The 27603-nt window shown below is 40.2% G+C and overlaps 1 protein-coding gene across 1 annotated transcript; it reads left to right on the forward strand.

Annotated features, from left to right (window-relative positions):
• The first annotated feature begins 1595 nt into the window (after positions 1–1595).
• On the forward strand, positions 1596–27528 carry LOC142108369 (ETS translocation variant 3-like protein). The gene is made up of 5 exons (XM_075191994.1): positions 1596–1620; positions 25084–25132; positions 25478–25715; positions 26159–26342; positions 27286–27528. Exons 2-5 carry the CDS (start codon positions 25093–25095, stop codon positions 27526–27528), a joined length of 705 nt encoding a protein of 234 aa, XP_075048095.1. The 5' UTR covers positions 1596–1620; positions 25084–25092.
• Positions 27529–27603: the final 75 nt, after the last annotated feature.

Genomic DNA, 27603 nt, shown 5'->3' on the forward strand with positions numbered 1-27603 from the left:
AGGTTCAATACAGTCAGCACTGCATGACCAGCCATATGCTGGATCGCCGTCAAGGCAGTAGCTAGAGGAGCATTTATCCATTCTTTATCTTTCCATTGCAAAGTTCTTGAGGTATAAAGTGACAAGCTATCTCACTGTGCTAAAGAAGCTCTTGTTCCTGCGGTGCTCCACAAACCTAGGTGCGCCGTTGCCTACTCCAAAATGTGCAAGGAACGTACTCTCTGCCCAACTCCTTACTGCTGCCTGTGCAAACTTCTGCATCTCCGCAAACCCTTGGCGGAATCTAGGTGCACAACGGGTCCGAAGCTGACTTTGAACTCCACAGAAGACATTTTGCACTTTGTAAACGTCCTCCTTTATCTCCGTATTTCCCATAGATTCTCAGATCAGGGGGTAAATGTATCAAGCTGAGAGTTTTCCGGCGGGTTTGAAAAACCAATCAGATTCTAGCTATCATTTATTTAGTGCATTCTACAAAATGATAGCTAGAATCTGATTGGTTGCTATAGGCAACATCTCCACTTTTCAAACCCACCGGAAAACTCTCAGCTTGATACATTTACCCCCAGGTGTTTGTCCAATGCTCTATTGCAACTTTATTGTACATGAGTGATATGCAATTAAATTTTAAAGCCAGTTGCGCCAAAACAATTTACCAGCTTTAGGGAATACTAATTTACAGGTGAATACATTTAGGGGCATATTCAATTAGCCGTGGAGTGCCTCCGGGACAGTCACGAAAGGACTCCGCGGGGATCTGCGATGTTGAGGTACCATAGTACTTGAAAAACTCTCCAGCGGCGATGTTCGGAGGAACATCGGGCCTGATTCATTAGCGATCATATATGCCGTGTTTTGCTTATCTTAAGCAAATAAACTCTGTGCATGCTCAGAAAAGGGAGATAAGAAGCAAAATCCACTGCGTAAGTGAAGAATTTCTTAAGTTAAGATGAAAATCCATCTTAACTTCACTCTTATCTCCCCATTCCTTCTTAAACTAAGCATCTTAACTTTTGCACAAGATAAGATCACTAATGAATCAGGCCCATCGTGGCTAATTGTATTCCCCCCCTTAGTGTCTGTAAGGATATGTTAAATGGGTGTTGCAAACGCTTTTCCAGCTAGAGAAGCGCTTGCGTTTGTAGCGCCCTGTGTTGGCCAATTGAAGTGAATGGTGTTGGCGCAGGAGCGCTTGCTACGTTAGCACATCTCTGGATGGAAAAGGGGCTAGCATTTAAAACTCCCATCTAGCTGTTCTCTGGTAATTAAAATTGACTTGTACCTCTGGCGAATTGTATGGCAGTCAACTAAGTACTAATTAAAACCTGTATATAATTAGTGTCTCAAATGAATGTTGAGTAAGTGTAAAGAACAATTGGATAATGTTTGCTAATGTATTTGTCCTGCCGTCCACAACACAACCAGGGTCTTACGAACTGAGTATCGCCACCGTGTTATTTAAAGGGTTAAGGTATCTGCCTCAAAACCACTCTCTCCTCCTGGGACCGCAGACCTGGGTTATCATTTTAAGTAACTCTAATGCAGCGTGTGATGAAAACTGCCACTCGCTTGTGACAGATCGGAACAGAAGAGGAGAGAGACAACATCACACCTCCTAAGGTAAGACTGCACAGCAATGTAACAATGCTTTCACTGGACAATGGGTCTACAAAACAGGTTTATGTTCTAGCAGCAAGGGGGACAGGATGCAGTTCCTTCAAGGATTTTTTTCCTGGAACGGAGCTCCTTTATAAACTGCAGATGGTTAAGAAGTTATATAGAATTTACTGCTTCTTGGAAACAAATCCATGTGAGTAAGTGATGGCAGTATTCTGCAAGTTTTAAAGTGAATGTGCTGTGAGGCTCTTGATGGTACAAGTGTATAGATTAATTAGTTCCCATAAGAATCAAAACCTATGTCAATCACTTTAAACAACAAAATGACTATTTAAAACACCGTCTCAAAATCCCCTTTTGAAAAATTCTTAATTCTGCCTTGTCTGGGGAGATGAAGTACAGCTTAAAAAAACCTAGTAATTTTATTTGGTACATTGCACCTTGTTTAAAAAATAAGTTGGGAATGACCTCCCATTCTTTATAATAGGAAAATAAATCTTTAGCTATCCCCTTATGAATTGAACTTAAAGTTTTACATACTGCTTAACTAAAGCAGCTTACGTTAAAGTCTGCAGTTTGTTATAAAACTATTACGGTTTAAGACGGATGACAAATTTCTTTTATAGTTTTTTTTTGCATATGGGGAAGGAACTATGAGCCTTATTCCTAATCAGACACAAGTCTCCTGCATCTCTTCCTGGAACTTGAGGGCGATAGGTGAAGTCTTTAAAATTGAAACTAGAAGCTAAAGGTGTGTAATGGGAATTAGAGGAAAAGTATATTTTATTTGGAAATTAAATAGATAATACAGGCCTTATTTCTTCATATGTTTAATGGGTCCTCTTTTTATTTTCATTTGTTTTTATTTTGACTGCGGTGTGCAAAGAAAACAGGGTCTGCGGGTCTGTCACAATTTAAAAATGGTTGGGAGATAATTCATGATAGTGGACCCAACCAAAACTTCTACATCGCTATTGTCTCTGACAAAACTACATATACACGTTAACTCAGAAATTGGATTTTATTTTAGCCTGGACTAAAACGCTATGAATAAGACAGACAATTGCTGTTAGATCGACTGATCATTTAAAGACAAAATTATGATTTGTTCTTCCTGATAATTTGTACATAAAATATATTATCCAAAGTTGGAGGACTTGTCACAAATAGACTGAGCAATCTCCAAAAGTAAGTGGTGGATCCGTGGAAAGGTCACTCGATGGAAGTAATGAAAGACAGTGGTTCCGTTATAAGGGTACAGCTTGGACGTGAAGTCACAATTTGGGACTTTATTAAAGACTTTCTCTGGATTAATATTTAGAAATTATTACTGGGTAATGAATAGGGAACAGAAATTTAAACTACAACTTTTTTATTTTATTTAATGTTATTACACATTTTGTGCATTCAGTGATACAGAAAACACAATGATATGTAAATATAGAATTGAAGCAAAAATAGTTACTATGTATTTACTTATCCGTGGAAATTATTATGTATTGTGATAGTTGATGTAGCTGTAAATATTTTTAGCATGTTTGAAACAATATAAAGAACCGTTGGAGTGAGCAGTAACGTTTGATAAATGGATTAATGCACCGTTCTCTGTACAATAATATGCTGGGGGCAACATTATGCTTCAAACGGTTTACAGATTGATGTACAGTCCTGCTTTGTTGTGCAAATCATAGCGGAAAGTTCCTGCGTTCCAGGTTGTGATCAGAATAACAATATAAAGTGTTTACCCCTATCCAGCATGTCACTGCTATTATATATTACCCCTATCCAGTATGTCACTGCTATTATATATTACCCCTATCCAGTATGTCACTGCTATTATATATTACCCCTATCCAGTATGTCACTACTATTATATATTACCCCTATCCAGTATGTCACTGCTATTATATATTACCCCTATCCAGTATGTCACTGCTATTATATATTACCACTATCCAGTATGTCACTGCTATTATATATTACCCCTATCCAGTATGTCACTGCTATTATATATTACCCCTATCCAGCATGTCACTGCTATTATATATTACCACTATCCAGCATGTCACTGCTATTATATATTACCCCTATCCAGCATGTCACTGCTATTATATATTACCCCTATCCAGTATGTCACTGCTATTATATATTACCACTATCCAGCATGTCACTGCTATTATATATTACCCCTATCCAGCATGTCACTGCTATTATATATTACCCCTATCCAGTATGTCACTGCTATTATATATTACCCCTATCCAGCATGTCACTGCTATTATATATTACCACTATCCAGCATGTCACTGCTATTATATATTACCCCTATCCAGCATGTCACTGCTATTATATATTACCCCTATCCAGCATGTCACTGCTATTATATATTACCACTATCCAGTATGTCACTGCTATTATATATTACCACTATCCAGTATGTCACTGCTATTATATATTACCTCTATCCAGTATGTCACTGCTATTCTATATTACCTCTATCCAGTATGTCACTGCTATTATATATTACCCCTATCCAGTATGTCACTGCTATTATATACTACCCCTATCCAGTATGTCACTGCTATTATATATTACCCCTATCCAGTATGTCACTGCTATTATATATTACCCCTATCCAGTATGTCACTGCTATTATATATTACCCCTATCCAGTATGTCACTGCTATTATATATTACCACTATCCAGAATGTCACTGCTATTATATATTACCTCTATCCAGTATGTCACTGCTATTATATATTACCACTATCCAGCATGTCACTGCTATTATATATTACCCCTATCCAGTATGTCACTGCTATTATATATTACCCCTATCCAGTATGTCACTGCTATTATATATTACCTCTATCCAGTATGTTAGTGCTATTATATATTACCACTATCCAGTATGTCACTGCTATTATATATTACCACTATCCAGCATGTCACTGCTATTATATATTACCCCTATCCAGTATGTTACTGCTATTATATATTCCCACTATCCAGTATGTCAGTGCTATTATATATTACCCCTATCCAGTATGTCACTGCTATTATATATTACCCCTATCCAATATGTCACTGCTATTATATATTACCCCTATCCAGTATGTCACTGCTATTATATATTACCCCTATCCAGTATGTCACTGCTATTATATATTACCCCTATCCAGTATGTCACTGCTATTATATATTACCACTATCCAGTATGTCACTGCTATTATATATTACCCCCTATCCAGCATGTCACTGCTATTATATATTACCACTATCCAGCATGTCACTGCTATTATATATTACCTCTATCCAGTATGTCACTGCTATTATATATTACCTCTATCCAGCATGTTACTGCTATTATATATTACCCCTATCCAGTATGTCACTGCTATTATATATTACCCCTATCCAGTATGTTACTGCTATTATATATTACCACTATCCAGTATGTCACTGCTATTATATATTACCCCTATCCAGTATGTCACTGCTATTATATATTACCCCTATCCAGTATGTCACTGCTATTATATATTACCTCTATCCAGTATGTCACTGCTATTATATATTACCCCTATCCAGTATGTTAGTGCTATTATATATTACCACTATCCAGTATGTCACTGCTATTATATATTACCCCTATCCAGTATGTTACTGCTATTATATATTACCCCTATCCAGTATGTCACTGTTATTATATATTACCCCTATCCAGTATGTCACTGCTATTATATATTACCCCTATCCAGTATGTCACTGCTATTATATATTACCCCTATCCAGTATGTCACTGCTATTATATATTACCACTATCCAGTATGTCACTGCTATTATATATTACTGCTATTATATATTACCCCTATCCAGTATGTCACTGCTATTATATATTACCCCTATCCAGTATGTCACTGCTATTATATATATCCCCTATCCAGTATGTCACTGCTATTATATATTACCACTATCCAGTATGTCACTGCTATTATATATTACCACTATCCAGTATGTCACTGCTATTATATATTACTGCTATTATATATTACCCCTATCCAGTATGTCACTTATATTATATATTACCACTATCCAGTATGTCACTGCTATTATATATTACCTCTATCCAGTATGTCACTGCTATTATATATTACCCCTATCCAGTATGTCACTGCTATTATATATTACCCCTATCCAGTATGTCACTGCTATTATATATTACCTCTATCCAATATGTCACTGCTATTATATATTACCCCTATCCAATATGTCACTGTTATTATATATTACCCCTATCCAGTATGTCACTGCTATTATATATTACCCCTATCCAGTATGTCACTGCTATTATATATTACCTCTATCCAGTATGTCACTGCTATTATATATTACCCCTATCCAGTATGTTAGTGCTATTATATATTACCACTATCCAGTATGTCACTGCTATTATATATTACCCCTATCCAGTATGTCACTGCTATTATATATTACCTCTATCCAATATGTCACTGCTATTATATGTTACCCCTATCCAATATGTCACTGCTGTTATATGTTACCCCTATCCAGTATGTCACTGCTATTATATATTACCTCTATCCAGTATGTCACTGCTATTATATATTACCCCTATCCAGTATGTCACTGCTATTATATATTACCCCTATCCAGTATGTCACTGCTATTATATATTACCCCTATCCAGTATGTCACTGCTGTTATATATTACCCCTATCCAGTATGTCACTGCTGTTATATATTACCACTATCCAGTATGTTACTGCTGTTATATATTACCCCTATCCAATATGTCACTGCTGTTATATATTACCCCTATCCAGTATGTCACTGCTGTTATATACTACCCCTATCCAGTATGTCACTGCTATTATATATTACCCCTATCCAGTATGTCACTGCTATTATATATTACCCCTATCCAGTATGTCACTGCTATTATATATTACCCCTATTCAGTATGTCACTGTTATTATATATTACCACTATCCAGTATGTCACTGCTATTATATATTACCTCTATCCAGTATGTCACTGCTATTATATATTACCACTATCCAGTATGTCACTGCTATTATATATTACCCCTATCCAGTATGTCACTGCTATTATATATTACCCCTATCCAGTATGTCACTGCTATTATATATTACCCCTATCCAGATTTTGTCTCCTTGTATCTATCTATCTATCTATCTATCTATCTATCTCCTATCTATCTATCTATCTATCTATCTATCTATCTATCTACCGTATATACTCGAGTATAAGCCGAGTTTTTCAGCATATTTTTTGTGCTGGAAAAGCTCCCCCTCAGCTTATACTCGAGTGATACTCCAGGACCACAATGCACGGCCATAACGAGGGTGGTGCCTGCCTCCATAGCTTCAGCCCTTAAGTTCCGCTTAAGGGCTGAAGAGAAAGAGAAAGAAAAAATCAACTTACAAGAGTTTGGTGCTTGTTGGCGTAAGTTCCGCAGTGGAACGCATGTGCGTTCCAAATGCCGAACTTCCTGTCCGTGGACATGCGTTCCACTGCGGAGGTGGAACCCTGACTGACCCAGTCTCCGCGCACACGAACCCTGACTGACCTAGTCTCCGCGCACACGAACACTGACTGACCTAGTCTCTGCGGAGGTAAGTAAAAGGATGAACTCTCTCTCCCTATCCCCCTCCCCTCCCCCCTCGGGTTGAAGTTGGACATGATAAAAAAACCAAGTGCACTAAGAACATCCTATGGCTGCCGGGTAAGCAGTAAATGTGGCATGTGGGGTGGGCTGTGTGCGCTCTTTATGTTGAGCTGAACTTTCCATGTTTTTGCCTCTCCTCACACTGAGGGGATTAACGCACTTGTTCCACTTCATATGATCTACTGAAAACGCAATACAGTGAGAGCACTCACTCAGATAACTGTTTTGTGGGGAGTTTCAATTGGAGACAGCAAACTTGAGAAAGCAAAAAGAACAAAACTCCATATATTTCTCCAACCTCAGGTTCTCTGAGTAGGTCTGATAATGCCCTCTTTCCTATGGTTAACTGAAAGGAAAACATCCTCTTGGATTAATGGGACTTCATGCCATGTCTGGGAGATTTCCTTCCCTCTGACCACAGCTTCATGTTTTACTTCACTGTTCATTAAACTCTCTCTCTACCCTAGGCTTATACTCGAGTCAATAAGTTTTCCCAGTTTTTTGTGGTATAATTAGGTGCCTCGGCTTATATTCGGGTCGACTTATACTCGAGTATATACGGTATCTATCTATCTCCTATCTATCTATCTATCTCCTATCTATCTTCTATCTATCTATCTTCTATCTATCTATCTATCTATCTATCTCCTATCTATCTATCTCCTATCTATCTATCTCCTATCTATCTATCTATCTATCTATCTATCTATCTATCTATCTATCTCCTATCTATCTCCTATCTATCTATCTCCTATCTATCTATCTCCTATCTATCTATCTATCTATCTATCTATCTATCTATCTCCTATCTATCTATCTATCTATCTATCTATCTATTTCCTATCTATCTCCTATCTATCTCCTATCTATCTATCTATCTATCTATCTATCTCCTATCTATCTATCTATCTATCTATCTATCTATCTATCTCCTATCTATCTCCTATCTATCTATCTATCTATCTATCTATCTATCTCCTATCTATCTATCTATCTATCTATCTCCTATCTATCTATCTATCTATCTCCTATCTATCTATCTATCTATCTATCTATCTATCTATCTATCTATCTCCTATCTATCTCCTATCTATCTATCTATCTATCTATCTATCTATCTATCTCCTATCTATCTCCTATCTATCTATCTCCTATCTATCTATCTATCTATCTATCTATCTATCTATCTATCTCCTATCTATCTATCTCCTATCTATCTATCTATCTATCTATCTCCTATCTATCTATCTATCTATCTATCTATCTATCTATCTATCTATCTATCTATCTCCTATCTATCTCCTATCTATCTATCTCCTATCTATCTATCTATCTATCTATCTATCTATCTATCTATCTATCTATCTATCTCCTATCTATCTATCTCCTATCTATCTATCTATCTATCTATCTATCTATCTATCTATCTCCTATCTATCTATCTCCTATCTATCTATCTATCTATCTATCTATCTATCTATCTATCTCCTATCTATCTATCTATCTATCTATCTATCTATCTATCTATCTATCTCCTATCTATCTATCTCCTATCTATCTATCTATCTATCTCCTATCTATCTATCTCCTATCTATCTATCTATCTATCTATCTCCTATCTATCTATCTCCTATCTATCTATCTATCTCCTATCTATCTATCTATCTATCTATCTATCTATCTCCTATCTATCTCCTATCTATCTATCTCCTATCTATCTATCTATCTATCTATCTATCTATCTATCTATCTATCTATCTATCTCCTATCTATCTATCTATCTATCTATCTATCTATCTATCTATCTATCTCCTATCTATCTATCTCCTATCTATCTATCTATCTATCTCCTATCTATCTATCTATCTATCTATCTATCTATCTATCTATCTCCTATCTATCTATCTCCTATCTATCTATCTATCTATCTATCTCCTATCTATCTATCTTATGGCCATAACTTGGGCTGTGCGACAGGGGGCGACCGCCCAGGGCGCAACGGTGAAGGGGGGGCGCAATTTAGGAATATTTTAGGTTCATTTGTTAAAATTAAGGCCTAGGGGGGCAGCATTTGTCTTTCTCACCCCAGGCGCTAGAATTCTAAGTGACGGCTCTGATCTATCTATCTCATATATATATCTATCTTTTCTATTTAATCTGTTTCCTATATTTCTTGTTGCTTTTACTTGTTTGCAATAGTCCAGCAAGTATTTATCTAGCAATGTGGATCATAATCCTGATCAAACAGCAACCAGGGTCAGGCACAATTGTTCCATGGATCCACTGGTTGCAAAGTATTCACAATAATAATAAGAGATTTGACCACGTACCAATTGTTTCTTTTACCAAAGGTTCTCTGATCCCCATCCATGCACTAGCTGCATAACATTAAGAAGGAGGGTTCCTAAATGCTAAACATGTAATTAATTCCTCTGAAGCGATGACTGTGTTCTCTACCCTAAAATCACAGGGAATTATGGATTTTTGTTTGGTTGACAGAATCCTAAGGATACAACTGAACAGAATCTGGCTAAAAACCATTAGGATTCAGCCTAATGGTGAATTTGGTGCATCCCTCACCACTGAGCACGGTGGCTCAGTGGTTAGCACTTCTGCCTCACAGCGCTGGGGTCATGAGTTCAATTCCCGACCATGGCCTTATCTGTGTGGAGTTTGTATGTTCTCCCCGTGTTTGCGTGGGTTTCCTCCGGGTGCTCTGGTTTCCTCCCACACTCCAAAAACATACTGGTAGGTTAATTGGCTGCTATCATAATTGACCCTAGTCTCTCCCTCTCTGTGTTTGTGAGTGTGTCTACATTAGGGAATTTAGACTGTAAGCTCCAATGGGGCAGGGACTGATGGGAGTGAGTTGTGCTGCGGAATTAGTGGTGCTATATAAATAAATGATGATGATGATGATGATGATAGTGTCGGAATTCTATGTATAATACAGTAAATTCTGTCACTCCTGAGCCAAATCCACGCGCCAATCATTCAATATATGTAAAGGTTCGTATGTTATAAGCTATATATCACAGGTGTAACATTTCTGCCCCCAGTGGGACTTTTCGCTTGTGGATACTTCAATTGTATCCTATACACGCAAAATATATTATAAAACTGTTTATTGTCCTACTCCCAAGAGCTTACAGTCGCCACGTCTATTTATTTTGTCCTGGCTCTTCCCCATCCCGGCCCTGTTTCAGATGACCTTCCTGCAGTATTCTTTGCTCGTTGAGGATTTCTTGTTTGACTGTAGTACAAGAGCCTTTTAAAATCCCTTTTCCCCCAGAGACACAAAGCAAGGAAATGAGGAGACTGTTCTAGAGAGGAGAAGGGACAGTGGAAACAGACCGGAGTCTGGAGCTATAGTCTAATTATTGTAGTTCAGCGGAACGCTGCGGGAGAGATGCCAGCAGCACAAAGGCTTAGATGCACCAGTAATTCCCAGATAGTAAACACGGCTGCAGACATAAAATGTATTTATAACTACATTACACCATAAACGCACTGACGTAAAGCTGCAGAAATAGATATTCGTTTCTGCTCATGGCAGCGTGTGACATCTCTGTTGTCAGGATCTGTGGTGCTTTCCTGAAGCCGTGAAATGAAAAAAACTGCTTAGACCTAAAAATAACAATATCCTGATGGCAAGTTTGACTGGCGCACGCGGGTGGATCACTGGATGTGACATGAAACGGGAGCGTGGATTCAAACCTGAACCCGCTTCACATTCTACCCGACTGTCACAACGGACCATTAGCAAAATACTATCAGGGGCAACCGCGGGAATTCTAGATGGGGGTTTCCAAAATGTTTTAATTTTGGAACAAAGCAAAAACAAACTCGCTGCAATAAACCTGCAACAGACACTTTTTTTTGTAGTGTTGTTGTCTGACTGTAAATAAGACGTTTGGTTGAGTGACAGAGTGTAAGACGTAATCCAGTGTTGGCTAACCTGTGACACTCCAGGTGTTGTGAAACTACAAGTCCCAGCATGCTTTGCCAATATATAGCAGCTTATTGCTGGAAGGGTATGCTGGGACTTGTAGTTTCACAACACCTGGAGTGTCACAGGTTAGCCAACACTGATGTAATCTAATAACAACGGGTGCAGAAGATGCTACCGAGAGGCGTTTCCTCCAATGTTTCCATTTGCTGGTTTTATTCCTTATTTTTTGGGAAATTCTGATCAGGAAATTTTCGTAATTCTAAGTTATTTCAAAATTTTAAGCTTCCTAGACTTTTGGCGGTGCGTGGTCAGGGGATATTTTCCCAACTGTATAGCATGGACATGACATACATAGAAGTGCTACTGTGCAGTGTATATATGTATAACATGGACATGACATAAACAGAAGTGCTACTGTGCAGTGTATATATGTATAACATGGACATGACATACATAGAAGTGCTACTGTGCAGTGTATATATCTATGACATGAACATGACATACATAGAAGTGGTACTGAGCAGTGTATATATGTATAACATGGACATGACATAAACAGAAGTGGTACTGTGCAGTGTATATATGTATAACATGGACATGACATAAACAGAAGTGGTACTGTGCAGTGTATATATGTATAGCATGGACATGACATAAAGAGAAGTAGTACTGTGCAGTGTATATATGTATAACATGGACATGACATAAACAGAAGTGGTACTGTGCAGTGTATATATGTATAACATGGACATGACATAAACAGAAGTGGTACTGAGCAGTGTATATATGTATAACATGGACATGACATAAACAGAAGTGGTACTGTGCAGTGTATATATGTATAACATGGACATGACATAAACAGAAGTGGTACTGTGTGGTGTATATATGTATAGCATGGACATGACATAAAGAGAAGTAGTACTGTGCAGTGTATATATGTATAACATGGACATGACATACATAGAAGTGGTACTGTGCAGTGTATATATGTATAACATGAACATGACATGCATAGAAGTGGTACTGAGCAGTGTATATATGTATAACATGAACATGACATACATAGAAGTGGTACTGTGCAGTGTATATATGTATAACATGAACATGACATACATAGAAGTGGTACTGTGCAGTGTATATATGTATAACATGGACATGACATAAATAGAAGTGGTAATGTGCAGTGTATATATGTATAACATGGACATGGCATATAGAGAAGTGGTACTGTGCAGTGTATATATGTATAACATGGACATGACATAAACAGAAGTGGTACTGTGCAGTGTATATATCTATAACATGGACATGACATAAACAGAAGTGGTAATGTGCAGTGTATATATGTATAACATGGACATGACATAAACAGAAGTGGTAATGTGCAGTGTATATATGTATAACATGGACATGGCATATAGAGAAGTGGTACTGTGCAGTGTATATATGTATAACATGGACATGACATAAACAGAAGTGGTACTGTGCAGTGTATATATCTATAACATGGACATGACATAAACAGAAGTGGTACTGTGCAGTGTATATATCTATAACATGGACATGACATAAACAGAAGTGGTACTGTGCAGTGTATATATGTATAACATGACATAAACAGAAGTGGTACTGTGCAGTGTATATATCTATAACATGGACATAACATAAACAGAAGTGGTACTGTGCAGTGTATATATGTATAACATGAACATGACATAAAGGGAAGTAGTACTGTGCAGTGTATATATGTATAAGATGGACATGACATAAACAGAAGTGGTACTGTGCGGTGTGTATATATATATATATATAACATGGACATGACATAAAGAGAAGTAGTACTGTGCAGTGTATATATGTATAACATGGACATGACATACATAGAAGTGGTACTGTGCAGTGTATATATGTATAACATGGACATGGCATATAGAGAAGTGGTACTGTGCAGTGTATATATGTATAACATGGACATGACATAAACAGAAGTGGTACTGTGCAGTGTATATATCTATAACATGGACATGACATAAACAGAAGTGGTACTGTGCAGTGTATATATGTATAACATGGACATGACATAAACAGAAGTGGTACTGTGCAGTGTATATATCTATAACATGGACATGACATAAACAGAAGTGGTACTGTGCAGTGTATATATGTATAACATGGACATGACATACATAGAAGTGGTACTGTGCAGTGTATATATGTATAACATGGACATGGCATATAGAGAAGTGGTACTGTGCAGTGTATATATGTATAACATGGACATGACATAAACAGAAGTGGTACTGTGCAGTGTATATATCTATAACATGGACATGACATAAACAGAAGTGGTAATGTGCAGTGTATATATGTATAACATGGACATGACATAAACAGAAGTGGTACTGTGCAGTGTATATATGTATAACATGACATAAACAGAAGTGGTACTGTGCAGTGTATATATCTATAACATGGACATAACATAAACAGAAGTGGTACTGTGCAGTGTATATATGTATAACATGAACATGACATAAACAGAAGTGGTACTGTGCAGTGTATATATGTATAACATGACATAAACAGAAGTGGTACTGTGCAGTGTATATATCTATAACATGGACATAACATAAACAGAAGTGGTACTGTGCAGTGTATATATCTATAACATGGACATAACATAAACAGAAGTAGTACTGTGCAGTGTACAACACATATGTTTTGGTCAATTTATTACACGTTTTGTTAAAAAATTACAGCATTTAAATGTTACTTTTTTTTAATATCTTTGCATTTTTATTTAATCCTTTCTAAACCTTTTCTTCTACTGTAACATGTGAAATTGAATTGAAAATGAATGTTCTCAGTATTAAAAAGGTGAAACTTCCAGCAAGCTGTGTTTTTAAAACCTGACAAAAGACGGAAGAAAACTGTAAGAAAAGGTCATCATCACATTATTTTATTTAGATGTTTTCATGTTGTTTTCAGAATGATTTGTCTTTTTTATTATAGTTGTAATTATAACAGGAAACAAGAATTAATAAGAGTATTGGAGATTGTTCTGTTCTGGAAAGCCCCTAAACTGCCCACAAGGCAAAAGTGGATTATTAGCATCTCCTTATACTAATTGTACAAGTGTTGTACTATAGAGAGACGGCTGCGATCTGGGAGTGAAAGCATTAAAACTTTAGACTAATGAAAATACTATCCTGCAGCGCAACATTGAGTCTGCTGTGCAGTACAACCCTGCACAATGCCTTTTTCTGAACAAATTAAATTAAGTGTCAAATATTTTTCAGATTGCTCAGTTTAGAAGGAACAACTGGTGTTAGGCATTCAGATTTAAATTAAACTGTAACCCATGTTAAGGTCTGTTTATCACTCTCTTTCCTATCCCCGTCTGCATTGGTATGATCCATGCTTCCTGCTTCCCTTCATGCCACCCCTGGGCAGGAATGTTCCATTGGTGTTATGTGTTAATTGGCTTTCCCCTCCCCGTTGTTCTTTCAGTGCCTCCACCCAGATCAGTGTTTGTCACAGGTAATCAAGAGGAATTTCGGGCCCGATACAGCAATTTTTTGGGGCCCCTTCCATAGCTGCCGAAGGGGCATGGCCACACCAGATTGGTGGTTCCTCCCACTATGGAGGCAGGCCGGGAATTCCATGCAGTTCCGAGCCTCGGTACTTTGTACCTGCCCCCCCCTCTTGGCACCCCTGCAACTAATGGACGCGTCATTCACCTGCCAGGGGTCAATTTGGGAGTAGACCTCTCCTTCTTGCCCAACACATATCGGCAATGCAAGTATGCAAAGGAGGACAAGCCAAAATGGCACATTGATTTGGGATATAATACTGAAAGGAGGGAGGGTGACGACAATTGGCAAAGTAAAGGACATAAAACAGAATAATGGTTCACTGCAGCAGCAGAAGAAGTGTACATTAAACAGAATGTTAATGTAATCTATTTCACAATGTGAAATAGTGCTTGTTAATATGAACAGCATGTAACAATAATATAACAAGACTGAATCAATCATAATGTAAACAGTGATTGTAGCAATATACTAATAATAGTCGCAGGTTATTATTATATCTATGACTGGTAATCTAAATAAACACTTTACAGCTTGACCTGGAGCCTGTAGCTGTCATTGGTGCACATGCAGCAGGCATTAAAGTGCAAAACTGGTTCCATCTTCAGCCATTTAAAGTTCTTTAGGCATTGTAACATATTTGGGTTACATGGTCTAACACTCGGTTTCCTTTTCCCAGTTATACCAGGTTAATATATTTGGATAATCTGTCACTTTTTCATGTCTAAAACAGTTTTTATTAAGCCATACGGTACGGCTCCGGTAGTAAGTGGATCAGTCTACTTGTGTCACCGAAGGCTTCTTGTTTTCACGCTAGTCTGATTCATGGCTGTCATCTCCCTAAAGCAAAGGGATTCTCAATATTCATAGGCAAACCGAGGGGGGGTTCGCTAGTGCATGGAAACCCCCCTCCAAGCCTGGGGAACTGTATAATTGAGGTGGCTGGACCCTGCTCCAGCCTTCACACGGCTCTGCTTGAAAAGAGAGAGCTGCGTGCACCTAACAGTAGTGCACGCAGCATTGCCCATGTATATTATGGGGATAGGAAGAGCTGGAGAGCAGCCAAGTACCGTCTAATGTTATAGCCACGCCCACATGCATGCTGGTCACGCCCACTGGCGGCGTGGTGTGGAAACCCCCCCTCTACAAATCCTGCGTTTGCCCCTGATATTGGTTATTGTTCAGCAGTATCGCCAGCTGTGACTGTGGATCATGTTCTCCCGATGCTTCTCCAATGCTGTCGCTGGCAGAATACAGCAACATCGTCCCTTCACTTTTCCAGCATTCCTGGCATCTGGGGATGCTGGGAAATGTAGTTTCTCCAACAGCCAAAAGCTGGGAACTGCTTTAGGATCTCTGGGACTGCCTGAGGATGCGTCTGCCCTGTCACATCCAATTCTGGAGATGCCTATAGGGTGCCGGGTGTAATATATGACCTTATATCTTCTCTGATTCTTCACAAAAGAGCTACATAAGAGCTTACATTTTGTTTAAAGAATGGATTAATCACAATCATGTCACCAAACAAAACAAACACCCCTTTTAAACTTTTTTCAATTGTCACTAGAGATGCTCTAGGGAATCCGAGTAGGCTCACGAGCCAGCTCGGAACTTTCGCGCATCCTCGGATCTGAATCGAGACAAAACGTTGTTGTTGCGTTGTCTGATCTCGCAAGTTTTGGATTCCATAAGTACCTTCCCAGAAGATCCAGTGCCATTGCTCACACAGAAACAGGGGAAGCAGTGTTCTTGTCACTCTCCAGTCTCCAGTGACATTGCTCAGTGCCATTGCTCATACAGAAACAGGGGTAGCAGTGTTCTTGTCACTCTCCAGTCTCCAGTGACATTGCTCAGTGCCATTGCTCATACAGAAACAGGGGTAGCAGTGTTCTTGTCACTCTCCAGTCTCCAGTGACATTGCTCAGTGCCATTGCTCACACAGAAACAGGGGTAGCAGTGTTCTTGTCACTCTCCAGTCTCCAGTGACATTGCTCAGTGCCATTGCTCACACAGAAACAGGGGTAGCAGTGTTCTTGTCACTTTCCAGTCTCCAGTGACATTGCTCAGTGCCATTGCTCATACAGAAACAGGGGTAGCAGTGTTCTTGTCACTCTCCAGTCTCCACTGACATTGCTCAGTGCCATTGCTCACACAGAAACAGGGGTAGCAGTGTTCTTGTCACTCTCCAGTCTCCAGTGCCATTGCTCACACAGAAACAGGAGGGGTAGTAGTGTTCTTATCACTCTCCAGTCTCCAGTGACATTGCTCAGTGCCATTGCTCACACAGAAACAGGAGGGGTAGCAGTGTTCTTGTCACTCTCCAGTCTCCAGTGACATTGCTCAGTGCCATTGCTCACACAGAAACAAGAGGGGTAGCAGTGTTCTTGTCACTTGACAAAAATTGACTGGAAATTAATGTTATTGAGGTTAATAATAATAATAATAATGTAGGAACAAAGAAGAGCCAAATTATGTGATTTTAGCAAAAAAAAATATAAAGGGATTTTAGAAAAAATAGGGATCCAAAACCAAAACACGTGAGGGCGGTTTTGCCAAAACCAAAACACGAAGTTAATGCAGATCCAAAACCAAAACACGGGGGTCAGTGAACATCTCTAATTGTCACCCTCATTGCTGAGCATCTGCTGCTGAAGATCTACAAAACGAGAGCTGAAAGCTTCCTCCAAAAATAATTGTTATTTATTGCTCCTTGTCTCCTGAACAACAAATGGCCTTTCATAAAATCAATGATTGTCACTCTGAATATTCCAGATGCGGGTAAATGTCAGTGCCTGAGCTCCTTGCTTATAGTCTGTGTGAGAGGTGCACTGACTGACAGCGGGAGAGGAGACACAGGGCACACAAACATATTCTATACATGGCGGACAATCCGCCCCGGTCACATGACCTGAGATCAAGAACTGGCTTCTAACCAAGATTCTGACAGAACCACCGATCGTGGAACGTCACTGACCAGTAGCTGTAGAGTTATGCAAATGGAGAGCCACTAAAACTGCTGGTAGAGAGGAATTTGGTATCCAAAGAGCCTACCACAGCGGCCCCTAGTCCCGCAAGGGAGTTGCCCACATTCCATTAAAAAATAAACATTGATGTTCTGCTCTCATCAAGTCAAACACACATATTATAAATGACACCCCACCACACACAGAGCTTATGGCTGACCCACAATCAATCTACATTTTATAGTCTTTAAATATGTTTTGGAAATGAAATGAGCTATAAAGTACACAGAATTAATTTTTTTTGTGACACTTGGCTGGTATTAACTACCAGCACTATCTCACTAGTCCTCACTTGGGGAACTTGTAAATAATGTCACCTCTTTGGCTCTATCACTTACACCCCACAGCACTAACCATGTCTCTGCAGCCTGCAGGGACACCACATAGTACACAAAACACAGTTTTTATACAGCTCCCCTAGAACTCCAGATCTCAGCTTCACCAGAGAATTAAAAAAATCACAGAACGAGGCGGACGGGTCCTAGGCGGGAGCCTATATCGCCTTACAGGTCATTGACTCGTGGCAGTGTGTGTCGGGAAGGGGGCTTGGAATGTCTTGGAGAATAAGCAGCAGGAACTACCTTTGCTTGTATTCCATTTACTACAGTGGAGATTAAGATAACAAGACGGTACAAGCCAGGTTCGTACACGTCTTTAGATGAGAAACACTGTACCTAGGGGCACAATTAACAGAAACATGGCCTTGTAGGTTATTGTCCCAAAATAAATCATTTAATGTGCCCTGGTCACATACACAGTGGGTGAAGCCATTTTGAGAATGCAGCCCACCAATTCACTAGCTACCAGTAACATCGCTGAGAAGGCAGCCTATCAATTCACTAGGAACTGGTGACATCACTGAAAATGCAGCCTATCAATTCACTAGGAACTGGTGACATCACTGAGAATCCAACCTAGGGAGAAACCAGTGACATCACTGAAAATGCAACCTATTAGTTTACTAGGAACCAGTGACATCACCTGCATTCAGGGGCGGATCTAGACATTTGTCCTACATGGGGCGATTTTAGGGGGGGGGATTTAGGCCCCGTCCCCTTTCTGATGTCTAAGGCTGCCGGCGGCTGCACAGTATGTGCAGGTCCTTTCAGCAGTGGCAGTGTGCTGTCCCGCTGCTCTGATTGTGTTTAAAACACAATCAGAGCAGCTGGGCAGCACACTGTCACTGCTGGACGGACCTGCACAGTGTGCAGCTGTGGGCAGCAAGCCCCTGGTAGGGGGGGCGATCGCCCCGATCGCCTACCCCTGGTTCCGCCACTGCCTGCATTGCAATATCATTTCTGGGCAGAAGGCACTAAAGTAGAATGAACTCTTTACTAGGCAATGTGGCTCTGTTTGGCATTTATGTGGGTATTATATGCATATGTGACAATATTATATATTGCGGTATTTGAAAAGCAAAAAGGGAACGCTTCCTCGATTTTGTGTTTGCCCAGTTTTGCGCTACAAATCTGTCCAGATTGCCATTGCCAAAAAAATGCTTGTTAATCCTGTGTGTGCATTACTAAATGACCCCCCCCCCAGAATCCTTTGTGCTCTATCTGTTGGTTCTCCCAGTGTCCCATAATCCTCTTGGCCTAATAGCATTAAACAGCTTTAAACAAACAAGGGTTTTGACCTCGGCCTTGAGTTATATTAACTAGGGAAGGCCCAATCGCCTGTGATGAGCCCCGGTATCCCGAGAAGGAATTAATGAGCTCGGCATGAGATTTAAAGGGATGAAGAGAAGCAGGGAATTATGTCTGACAGTGCCATGCCTGTTTGTTTGGCACTAACAAGCGTGAGACCCTTTCTTTTCCCAACCCTTAAGGCTGTCCCCCTGTCTAATAAATCGTCTTTTCAGTTTCTTTAGTCTAATAGCTTCTTGAAAAAAAAATTAGAGCTGGGATTAAAATAATGTTGACAAATCGAAAATTTAATTCTGGTACATCATCATCATCACCATTTATTTATATAGCACCACTAACTCTGCAGCGCTGTACAGAGAACTTGTTCACATCAGTCCCTGCCCCATTGGAGCTTACAGTCTAAATTCCCTAACACACACACACAGAGACTAAGGTCAATTTTGATAGCAGCCAATTAACCAACTAGTATGTTTTTGGAGTGTGGGAGGAAACTGGAGCACCCGGAGGAAACCCACGTAAACTCCACACAGATAAGGCCATGGTCGGGAATTGAACTCATGACCCCAGCGCTATGAGGCAGGAGTGCTAACCACTTAGCCACCGTGCTGCCCTGCATATATCCTAATTTGATGTATGCAATGTTGTTTAATAGTTTTGATATTATGTAATGCCTTGTTGCTAGGTAACCAAGTGCGATATGTGACTATGACTAAAATAGGAATGATTTACTCGTACATTCAAACCTGTGAGTAGTTAACATTCCCTGATCCACGAGCATAAAAACTGCCTTTTTATGCTGTCAATTCCTGCCCAATGACAGTGACTCCAGTATTTAAATAAGGGGAAAAAGGTAAATTTAGAAGCATTCCAGAAGTGGTCCCCTTCCACTCCTCACTGTGGGTGAAGAATCAAAATGTAGTAACTTAATTTCTGAATTAACCTACTAGTATGTTTTTGGTGTGTGGGAGGAAACCGCAGCACCCGGAGGAAACCCACGCAAACACAGGGAGAACATACAAACTCCACACAGATAAGGCCATGGTCGGGAATCGAACTCATGATCCCAGTGCTGTGAGGCAGAAGTGCTAACCACTGAGCCACCGTGCTGCCCACGTCATCTAGGTACCTATAAAATTATGTTTTAAACATATAAATGTAGTCTGTGGGTACATGGGTTGCTCTTTAGAGATGGAGGCCAGTGCCTGACTGAGTTTGAGGGGCCCATGGAGAAAGCAGGGCCACACGAAATATCACCGGATGGGGTGTGTCCAGCACAGGGCGCAGTCAGCCCATGGAGGATGTGATTAACGCTTAACTACTCCACCCTTCATTCACCTCCATTATTATACTCATATATGCCATGTGCACCAGTTATAACATAGGCAGTGTGGCCCCTCAGGCAGTCCCCTGGGCTCCCGGAGGGCCAGTCTGACACTGGAAGAGGCAACCACTTTATGGATAAACAAATCTTCATCAGAATGCAGTCACTAGTCCTTAGTGACATCGGTGAGACATGAGGCACTTCACATGTTATTATAGGACCAACTAACCAACATCCCTACAAAGCATTCATTACATCATTACCCAACCCATTCACATGCCTTCAATATAAAAGCAATGCATATATATTGAACAGCCAACAATTGATTCCTGAAAAAAAAAATCGATATATTGCCACACTAGGGAACCGTAGAGTCCAGTTCACAAATATCTGAAACAGAAGACCTGTGTACCAGGTTGACTTCAACATTGCTTAACCCATAAAAGATATCACTTGAAAAAGTTGACCCCTCCCCGATCTGATCAAGACATAACCCAGTCCAATCAATCCATGCTATATATTTAGATGCCATGCAAGTAGCTAAGCCCAACTTTTATAATATCCAAATAAATCATGAATGTTGGGGGCACTGACATATCTACTATGAGTGCAGTGTACACAGGCCCATGAGTCAAGGGAGCATTGTGCCACCCCCCTGACTTGTGGACTCCCGGCACCTCACCTCAGCTACTTTCTCATGTCTCTCCTCCTCTCTTTCTTGTCCCACCTACTCTCTCTCAAACACCTTCTCACGTCCCCCTGTATCTTGCTAAACCACCTTTTCATGTCCCACCTCCTCTCTCACAACCACCTTCTCACGTCCCCCTGTATCTTGCTAAACCACCTTTTCATGTCCCACCTCCTCTCTCACAACCACCTTCGCATGTCCCATCTCCTCTTTCACAACCACCTTCTCACGTCCCCTTGTATCTTGCTAAATCACCTTTTCATGTCCCACCTCCTCTCTCACAACCACCTTCGCATGTCCCATTTCCTCTTTCACAACCACCTTCTCACGTCCCCCTGTATCTTGCTAAATCACCTTCTCATGTCCCATCTCCTCTCGCACAACCACCTTCTCATGTCCCATCTCCTCTCTCACAACCACCTTCTCATGTCCCACCTCCTCTCTCACAACCACCTTCTCATGTCCCATCTCCTCTCTCACAACCACCTTCTCACGTCCCCCTGTATCTTGCTAAACCACCTTCTCATGTCCCATCTCCTCTCTCACAACCACCTTCTCATGTCCCATCTCCTCTCTCACAACCACCTTCTCATGTCCCATCTCCTCTCTCACAACCACCTTCTCATGTCCCAACTTCTCTCTCACAACCACCTTCTCATGTCCCAACTTCTCTCTCACAACCACCTTCTCACGTCCCCTTGTATCTCGCTAAACCACCTTTTCATGTCCCAACTTCTCTCTCACAACCACCTTCTCATGTCCCATCTCCTCTCTCATAACCACCTTCTCACATCCCCCTGTATCTTGCTAAACCACCTTCTCATGTCCCATCTCCTCTCTCACAACCACCTTCTCATGTCCCATCTCCTCTCTCACAACCACCTTCTCATGTTCCATCTCCTCTCTCACAACCACCTTCTCATGTCCCATCTCCTCTCTCACAACCACCTTCTCATGTCCCATCTCCTCTCTCACAACCACCTTCTCACGTCCCCCTGTATATTGCTAAACCACCTTTTCATGTTCCACCTCCTCTCTCACAACCACCTTCTCATGTCCCCCTGTATCTTGCTAAACCACCTTCTCATGTCCCTTCTCCTCTCTCACAACCACCTTCTCATGTCCCAACTTCTCTCTCACAACCACCTTCTCATGTCTCATCTCCTCTCTCACAACCACCTTCTCATGTCCCATCTCCTCTCTCACAACCACCTTCTAATGTCCTTTCTCCTCTCTCACAACCACCTTCTCATGTCCCAACTTCTCTCTCACAACCACCTTCTCATGTCTCATCTCCTCTCTCACAACCACCTTCTCATGTCCCATCTCCTCTCTCACAACCACCTTCTAATGTCCTTTCTCCTCTCTCACAACCACCTTCTCATGTCCCAACTCCTCTCTCACAACCACCTTCTAATGTCCTTTCTCCTCTCTCACAACCACCTTCTCATGTCCCAACTTCTCTCTCACAACCACCTTCTCATGTCTCATCTCCTCTCTCACAACCACCTTCTCATGTCCCATCTCCTCTCTCACAACCACCTTCTAATGTCCTTTCTCCTCTCTCACAACCACCTTCTAATGTCCCATCTCCTCTCTCACAACCACCTTCTCATGTCCCATCCTCAAATTACTTATATTTCTGCATTTTAGTGACACTTGCAACATTTCTCTATGCAATAAAACTTTCTTATGCATGTTTACATTTTTCTACGAACCCCCCCTCCCCCTCGAAGAACTCCGTACACAGCCAGCCCTATCAAATGATATACTTAAATATTCTTTAAGTCAATGAGATTAAGCTAATTATATATTTTCTTTGGCCAGTGAAAATCCGAGAGGAGAGTCTGAAATCCTTTTAGAGCCAACCATAGTAAGATAAATCTATGCTTAATCATTGGTGTAAGTAACTTATTTCTTATTTTGGGGCAGATAAGAAGATGAGGGTTGGAGGGTTACCCCCCTCCGCTCATCTTATATATTTGACACCCTTTGTGGATACTCTGCTTCTCTCCTCATTTAATCGTTGCCAGGATCATTGTCGGCAATTGTGAATGGACCTCAGTAAGTGCAACTATTAATGAGCGATATTCGTTATCTTATTTATACATCACATTTGCTGCATTCTGTACCTTTTTACCTAATTGTTTTTCTGCATTTGAAACCTGCTTTTTTTTTAAACGCTCCACAAATATTTACTCTACATTTTGCATTATCCACAATTATCTCAGATGTGAATAATTGCATTTTGCACAAGTATCTCAGATCTGTATCTATGTATCTGTAGTGAGTTTGTTTTTCACAATATTTTAGGGTTTAATCAAACTGGTAAAAGTAGTACAAACCATATTTTTAATCAGTATTGTAATGTAATACCAAATTATTAGTATTTGACATATAATAGAATTGAATATTATTAGTAATTTTCTATAATATCAAAACTATCAGTCTGTGAGAACTTTTTTTTTTATTAGTTCAAAAAAGATGTTATTAAGTTTATATTTTTGCAACATTTCCAGAACTTAGACCAAGCGAGGTTACTGGACTAAGGTGTTTGGTCCGGGAGATGAATTGCTGCATTTTTTAGATCTGGCCACAAACGTTTTTGGCTAAATGTTACAGAGATCCCAGAGGGTTTCGTTTGTGTGAACATTAAGGGATATATTTACTAAACTGCGGGTTTGAAAAAGTGGGGATGTTGCCTATAGCAACCAATCAGATTCTAGCTGTCATTTTGAAGAATGTACTAAATAAATGATAACTAGAATCTGATTGGTTGCTATAAGCAACATCTCCACTTTTCAAACCTGCAGCTTTGATAAATTTACCCCCAAGTCTTTCAGGACGCAAGCAGTGTCCCAAATAGCTGATAACAGAGGACATAGACTATTTCGCAATTATAGATATAATGTCAAATCGCTTGTATTGTAATGTTGAGTACACACTACAGGTTTTTCACCTGATTATTGGGCCAATCACACAATAAACGACAGTTCGATCGAATATCACATTAGTGTGTACGCTCCCACGATCATGTTTTATTGTTCCAAAGCTCATCGTTTCATTTGATTTGTATTTATAAACAGACTAAAAATCTCTATAAATGATGGAACGATGTCGTTCCAATCCTGCAGTGTGTAAGCACTCAGGACCGGCAGTGTCCATAGATCTCTATGGAGTGTGCAGAGTCACCATCTTTTCAGCCGATGGTTATGACAGATGAAGAGCACAGATCTGACGGTACATCTTATAAAACGTGTATAGTGTGTACACAGGAATTGGCTGCTGATAGGGACTTGGCATGATAACCTTTACTGTCTATTCCACGTCATTGTATGTAAATTGTGCATTATAGCACACAGATACGTGATCACAAAGTCTTTTTTTCTACAGTCACTGTGAAGAGCACTGCTGGGTGGATGGATATAATTAGTCGGCAACTTTGCGCTCACCTTAAGAGAGCGTCATCTTATTGATAATCCTATTTATACAACAGATGAACAAGTATTCTTCTTTCTCCTTACAGGTGGGTAAAATGCACTGTGGCTGTGTCCCTAGACCATACTGGATACCAGGTAAGGGAGGTATTGTTGACACTGTTGTTATTCCTGGCTTGCCAAATTGGTTGTAAGCGACAATGAAATAGATTTATAAAAGTTGCCTAAACATATTTATTAAGTCAAAAACTCTTATACATACTACAAAAATAATCTTTATTGAAAGAATGGCGAAAAGAGAACAGGTATTTCCGCAATACTTGTTGGCTTCCCCCATGTCTTACCGGTAGGGATAATGTTAATTCTTTCACGCATAGGGTGAAATGAAAAAAAAAATCCTGTTTTAGCTGCCACTCAGGGCTGTTTTGCCCTTAGATCAATCTGCCTCTAAATTTGAAGCACTTACGAACCCTCCTCTATCAGGCTTGGCGTTCCCGGACTGGGCGTATAAGGCGGAGTCGAGCCCCGGCTCCCGCCAGATCCAGCTGTGGCACTTCATCTTGGAGCTGCTGCAGAAGGAGGAGTTCCGCCATGTCATTGCCTGGCAGCAGGGAGAGTACGGAGAGTTTGTCATCAAAGACCCGGACGAGGTGGCCAGGCTGTGGGGTCGGAGGAAATGTAAACCTCAGATGAACTACGACAAGCTGAGCCGGGCACTCAGGTGAGGGAACAAACCTATGGTTAGTGGTACTTTGTAACATTTGGTTTTCTCTCTTAATATTGAGGGAACAGCATAAAAATGTTAGGAGCCAGTTTGGCTATTTGTTCATCCCTGTTCAATCGTTGGCCAGATCATGCTAACCCAATTATATGTTTAACCGAAATGTCTACGGTATATAACCAGCCAACAGTTGTTGTAAAACCATAAAGATTAAATTTGATTGGTCCTGATTTAATCTAAAGGAAAAAAACGATTGGCTGATGATCAACATGCAAGAATTACATCCTTCTCGTTCCTCTTTGCACGACCAGATTGTCCGACTTAGTCCTCCATTTGTATGGCCAACTGGTCATGCTGTAATCGTGGCAAGTGGCCCGTTTGTATTTAAGGTGATCAATGTACAGTGTAGGTGACTTTCTGACCTGTGAATTCTGCTTTTTCAGGTATTACTACAACAAAAGAATATTGCACAAGACAAAAGGCAAAAGGTTCACCTATAAATTCAACTTCAGTAAGCTCATCTTCATTAACTACCCTCTGTTTGGCATGAGATGCCCTCCGCAGCCCGTCCTGGTGGGAAACAATATGTGTCGTCCGGCCGTGGTGCCCTGTGGGGGTCAGTGGGAGGTAATACGCCTGTATCATACTAATACCTCAGACCCAGATGCATCAATGTATACGCCGATCACAGGGAAAATGATTCTTTAAGTTTGCACTTAAAATACAGACTATGACACTGTGTCACATGACTCATTTTGAAAGTGTGAGACAGAGGAGGGAGAGGACCCGGCTCCTGAGAGCTTACAGTCTAGAGGGAGAGGGCAATAATTATTCCCCCCATAATATAATATAATCATTTTGTCCCCTTAATATAATGAACAATAAAATGTGCCCCATAAGTTAATTCTAAACTAATTTTGCCCCTTAATCAATAAATAATTTCCCCCCATAATTTCTATGTCAATGGTGCTTTGTTTTATGTTCTGAACGGGCAGATAGTTCAAGCACCGCGCATTTCGCCTCTCCCAATCACTGCTTTTGTTTTGGCTGTTTGGATGGCGGCTTTGCCAACCCCAGCTTAGTAAATCCGTCTGTCTGTATGTTCATCATTGTTAAAATCAGGATGGCGATGTGTAAACTGGTGGTTTTAAAAAATGTTCATTCTCTGTTTTTAATGGCGATTTGGCTTTTAGTAAATATGGCGGTTTTCAGACAGCCGGAAAACTGTCCGAAAATTGGCAATATTATCAAACAGCCCTTTAGTATATCTAGCTAGCCCTAAGTGTCAGCTCATAGGACCAGTGGCAAGGAACCTAACAAGCCTGGATAATGGCTAATTAATACAAAACTGTGTTTTATAGAACCGATTGCTTTCATTTACTAAACTGATTTTAGCAGTATTGTAATAATATTGCTATATCAAGATGTCCGTCAATATGTTTTTTATTTGCAGTTAATATTATGGTCACGTTAGCTCCACCCAATGAGGTTTATTTGGTATCATTTAGACTTGCTGATGCTATATGTACTGTGTCCTAGTGACATTATTTATAATTCTTTTTCTTTCCAGGTTCTGCAAAATTCCATCCTCGCACACAAGCTGTTGGCCGAACAAGTTACCGGCTGCAGAGTCGTCCAGAATCCAATGGGCGATGACAGCGGCTCGGACAAGAAGGAGCCGGGAGCTGCGAGTGAGTCATTTCTCAGACACTATTTATTGTATACGGCTACTGCTGATGCCTTGTGCCGAAAAATAACTCTAAATACAATCAGAATGGGACGACTGCCACCTCAGTGCCAAATCTCTTATTAAACGTAGTTCGGGAAACCAAAGTAAATTGGCGCTTGTTAGGACATTCTCTGTAAACGGTGGTTTTATTCTAAACCT

This window comes from Mixophyes fleayi, chromosome 12 (assembly GCF_038048845.1).
Source record: "Mixophyes fleayi isolate aMixFle1 chromosome 12, aMixFle1.hap1, whole genome shotgun sequence".
NCBI lineage: Eukaryota > Metazoa > Chordata > Amphibia > Anura > Limnodynastidae > Mixophyes > Mixophyes fleayi.

What these genes read in the sequence shown, in the direction of transcription:
- LOC142108369 (XM_075191994.1), top strand. Translation starts at nt 25,093, where the DNA reads ATGCACTGTGGCTGTGTCCCTAGACCATACTGGATACCAG. An exon ending in TAGACCATACTGGATACCAG is followed by an intron (nt 25,133 to 25,477) that starts GTAAGGGAGGTA and finishes CTCCTCTATCAG; the next exon opens with GCTTGGCGTTCCCGGACTGG. An exon ending in CCTGTGGGGGTCAGTGGGAG is followed by an intron (nt 26,343 to 27,285) that starts GTAATACGCCTG and finishes TTTTCTTTCCAG; the next exon opens with GTTCTGCAAAATTCCATCCT.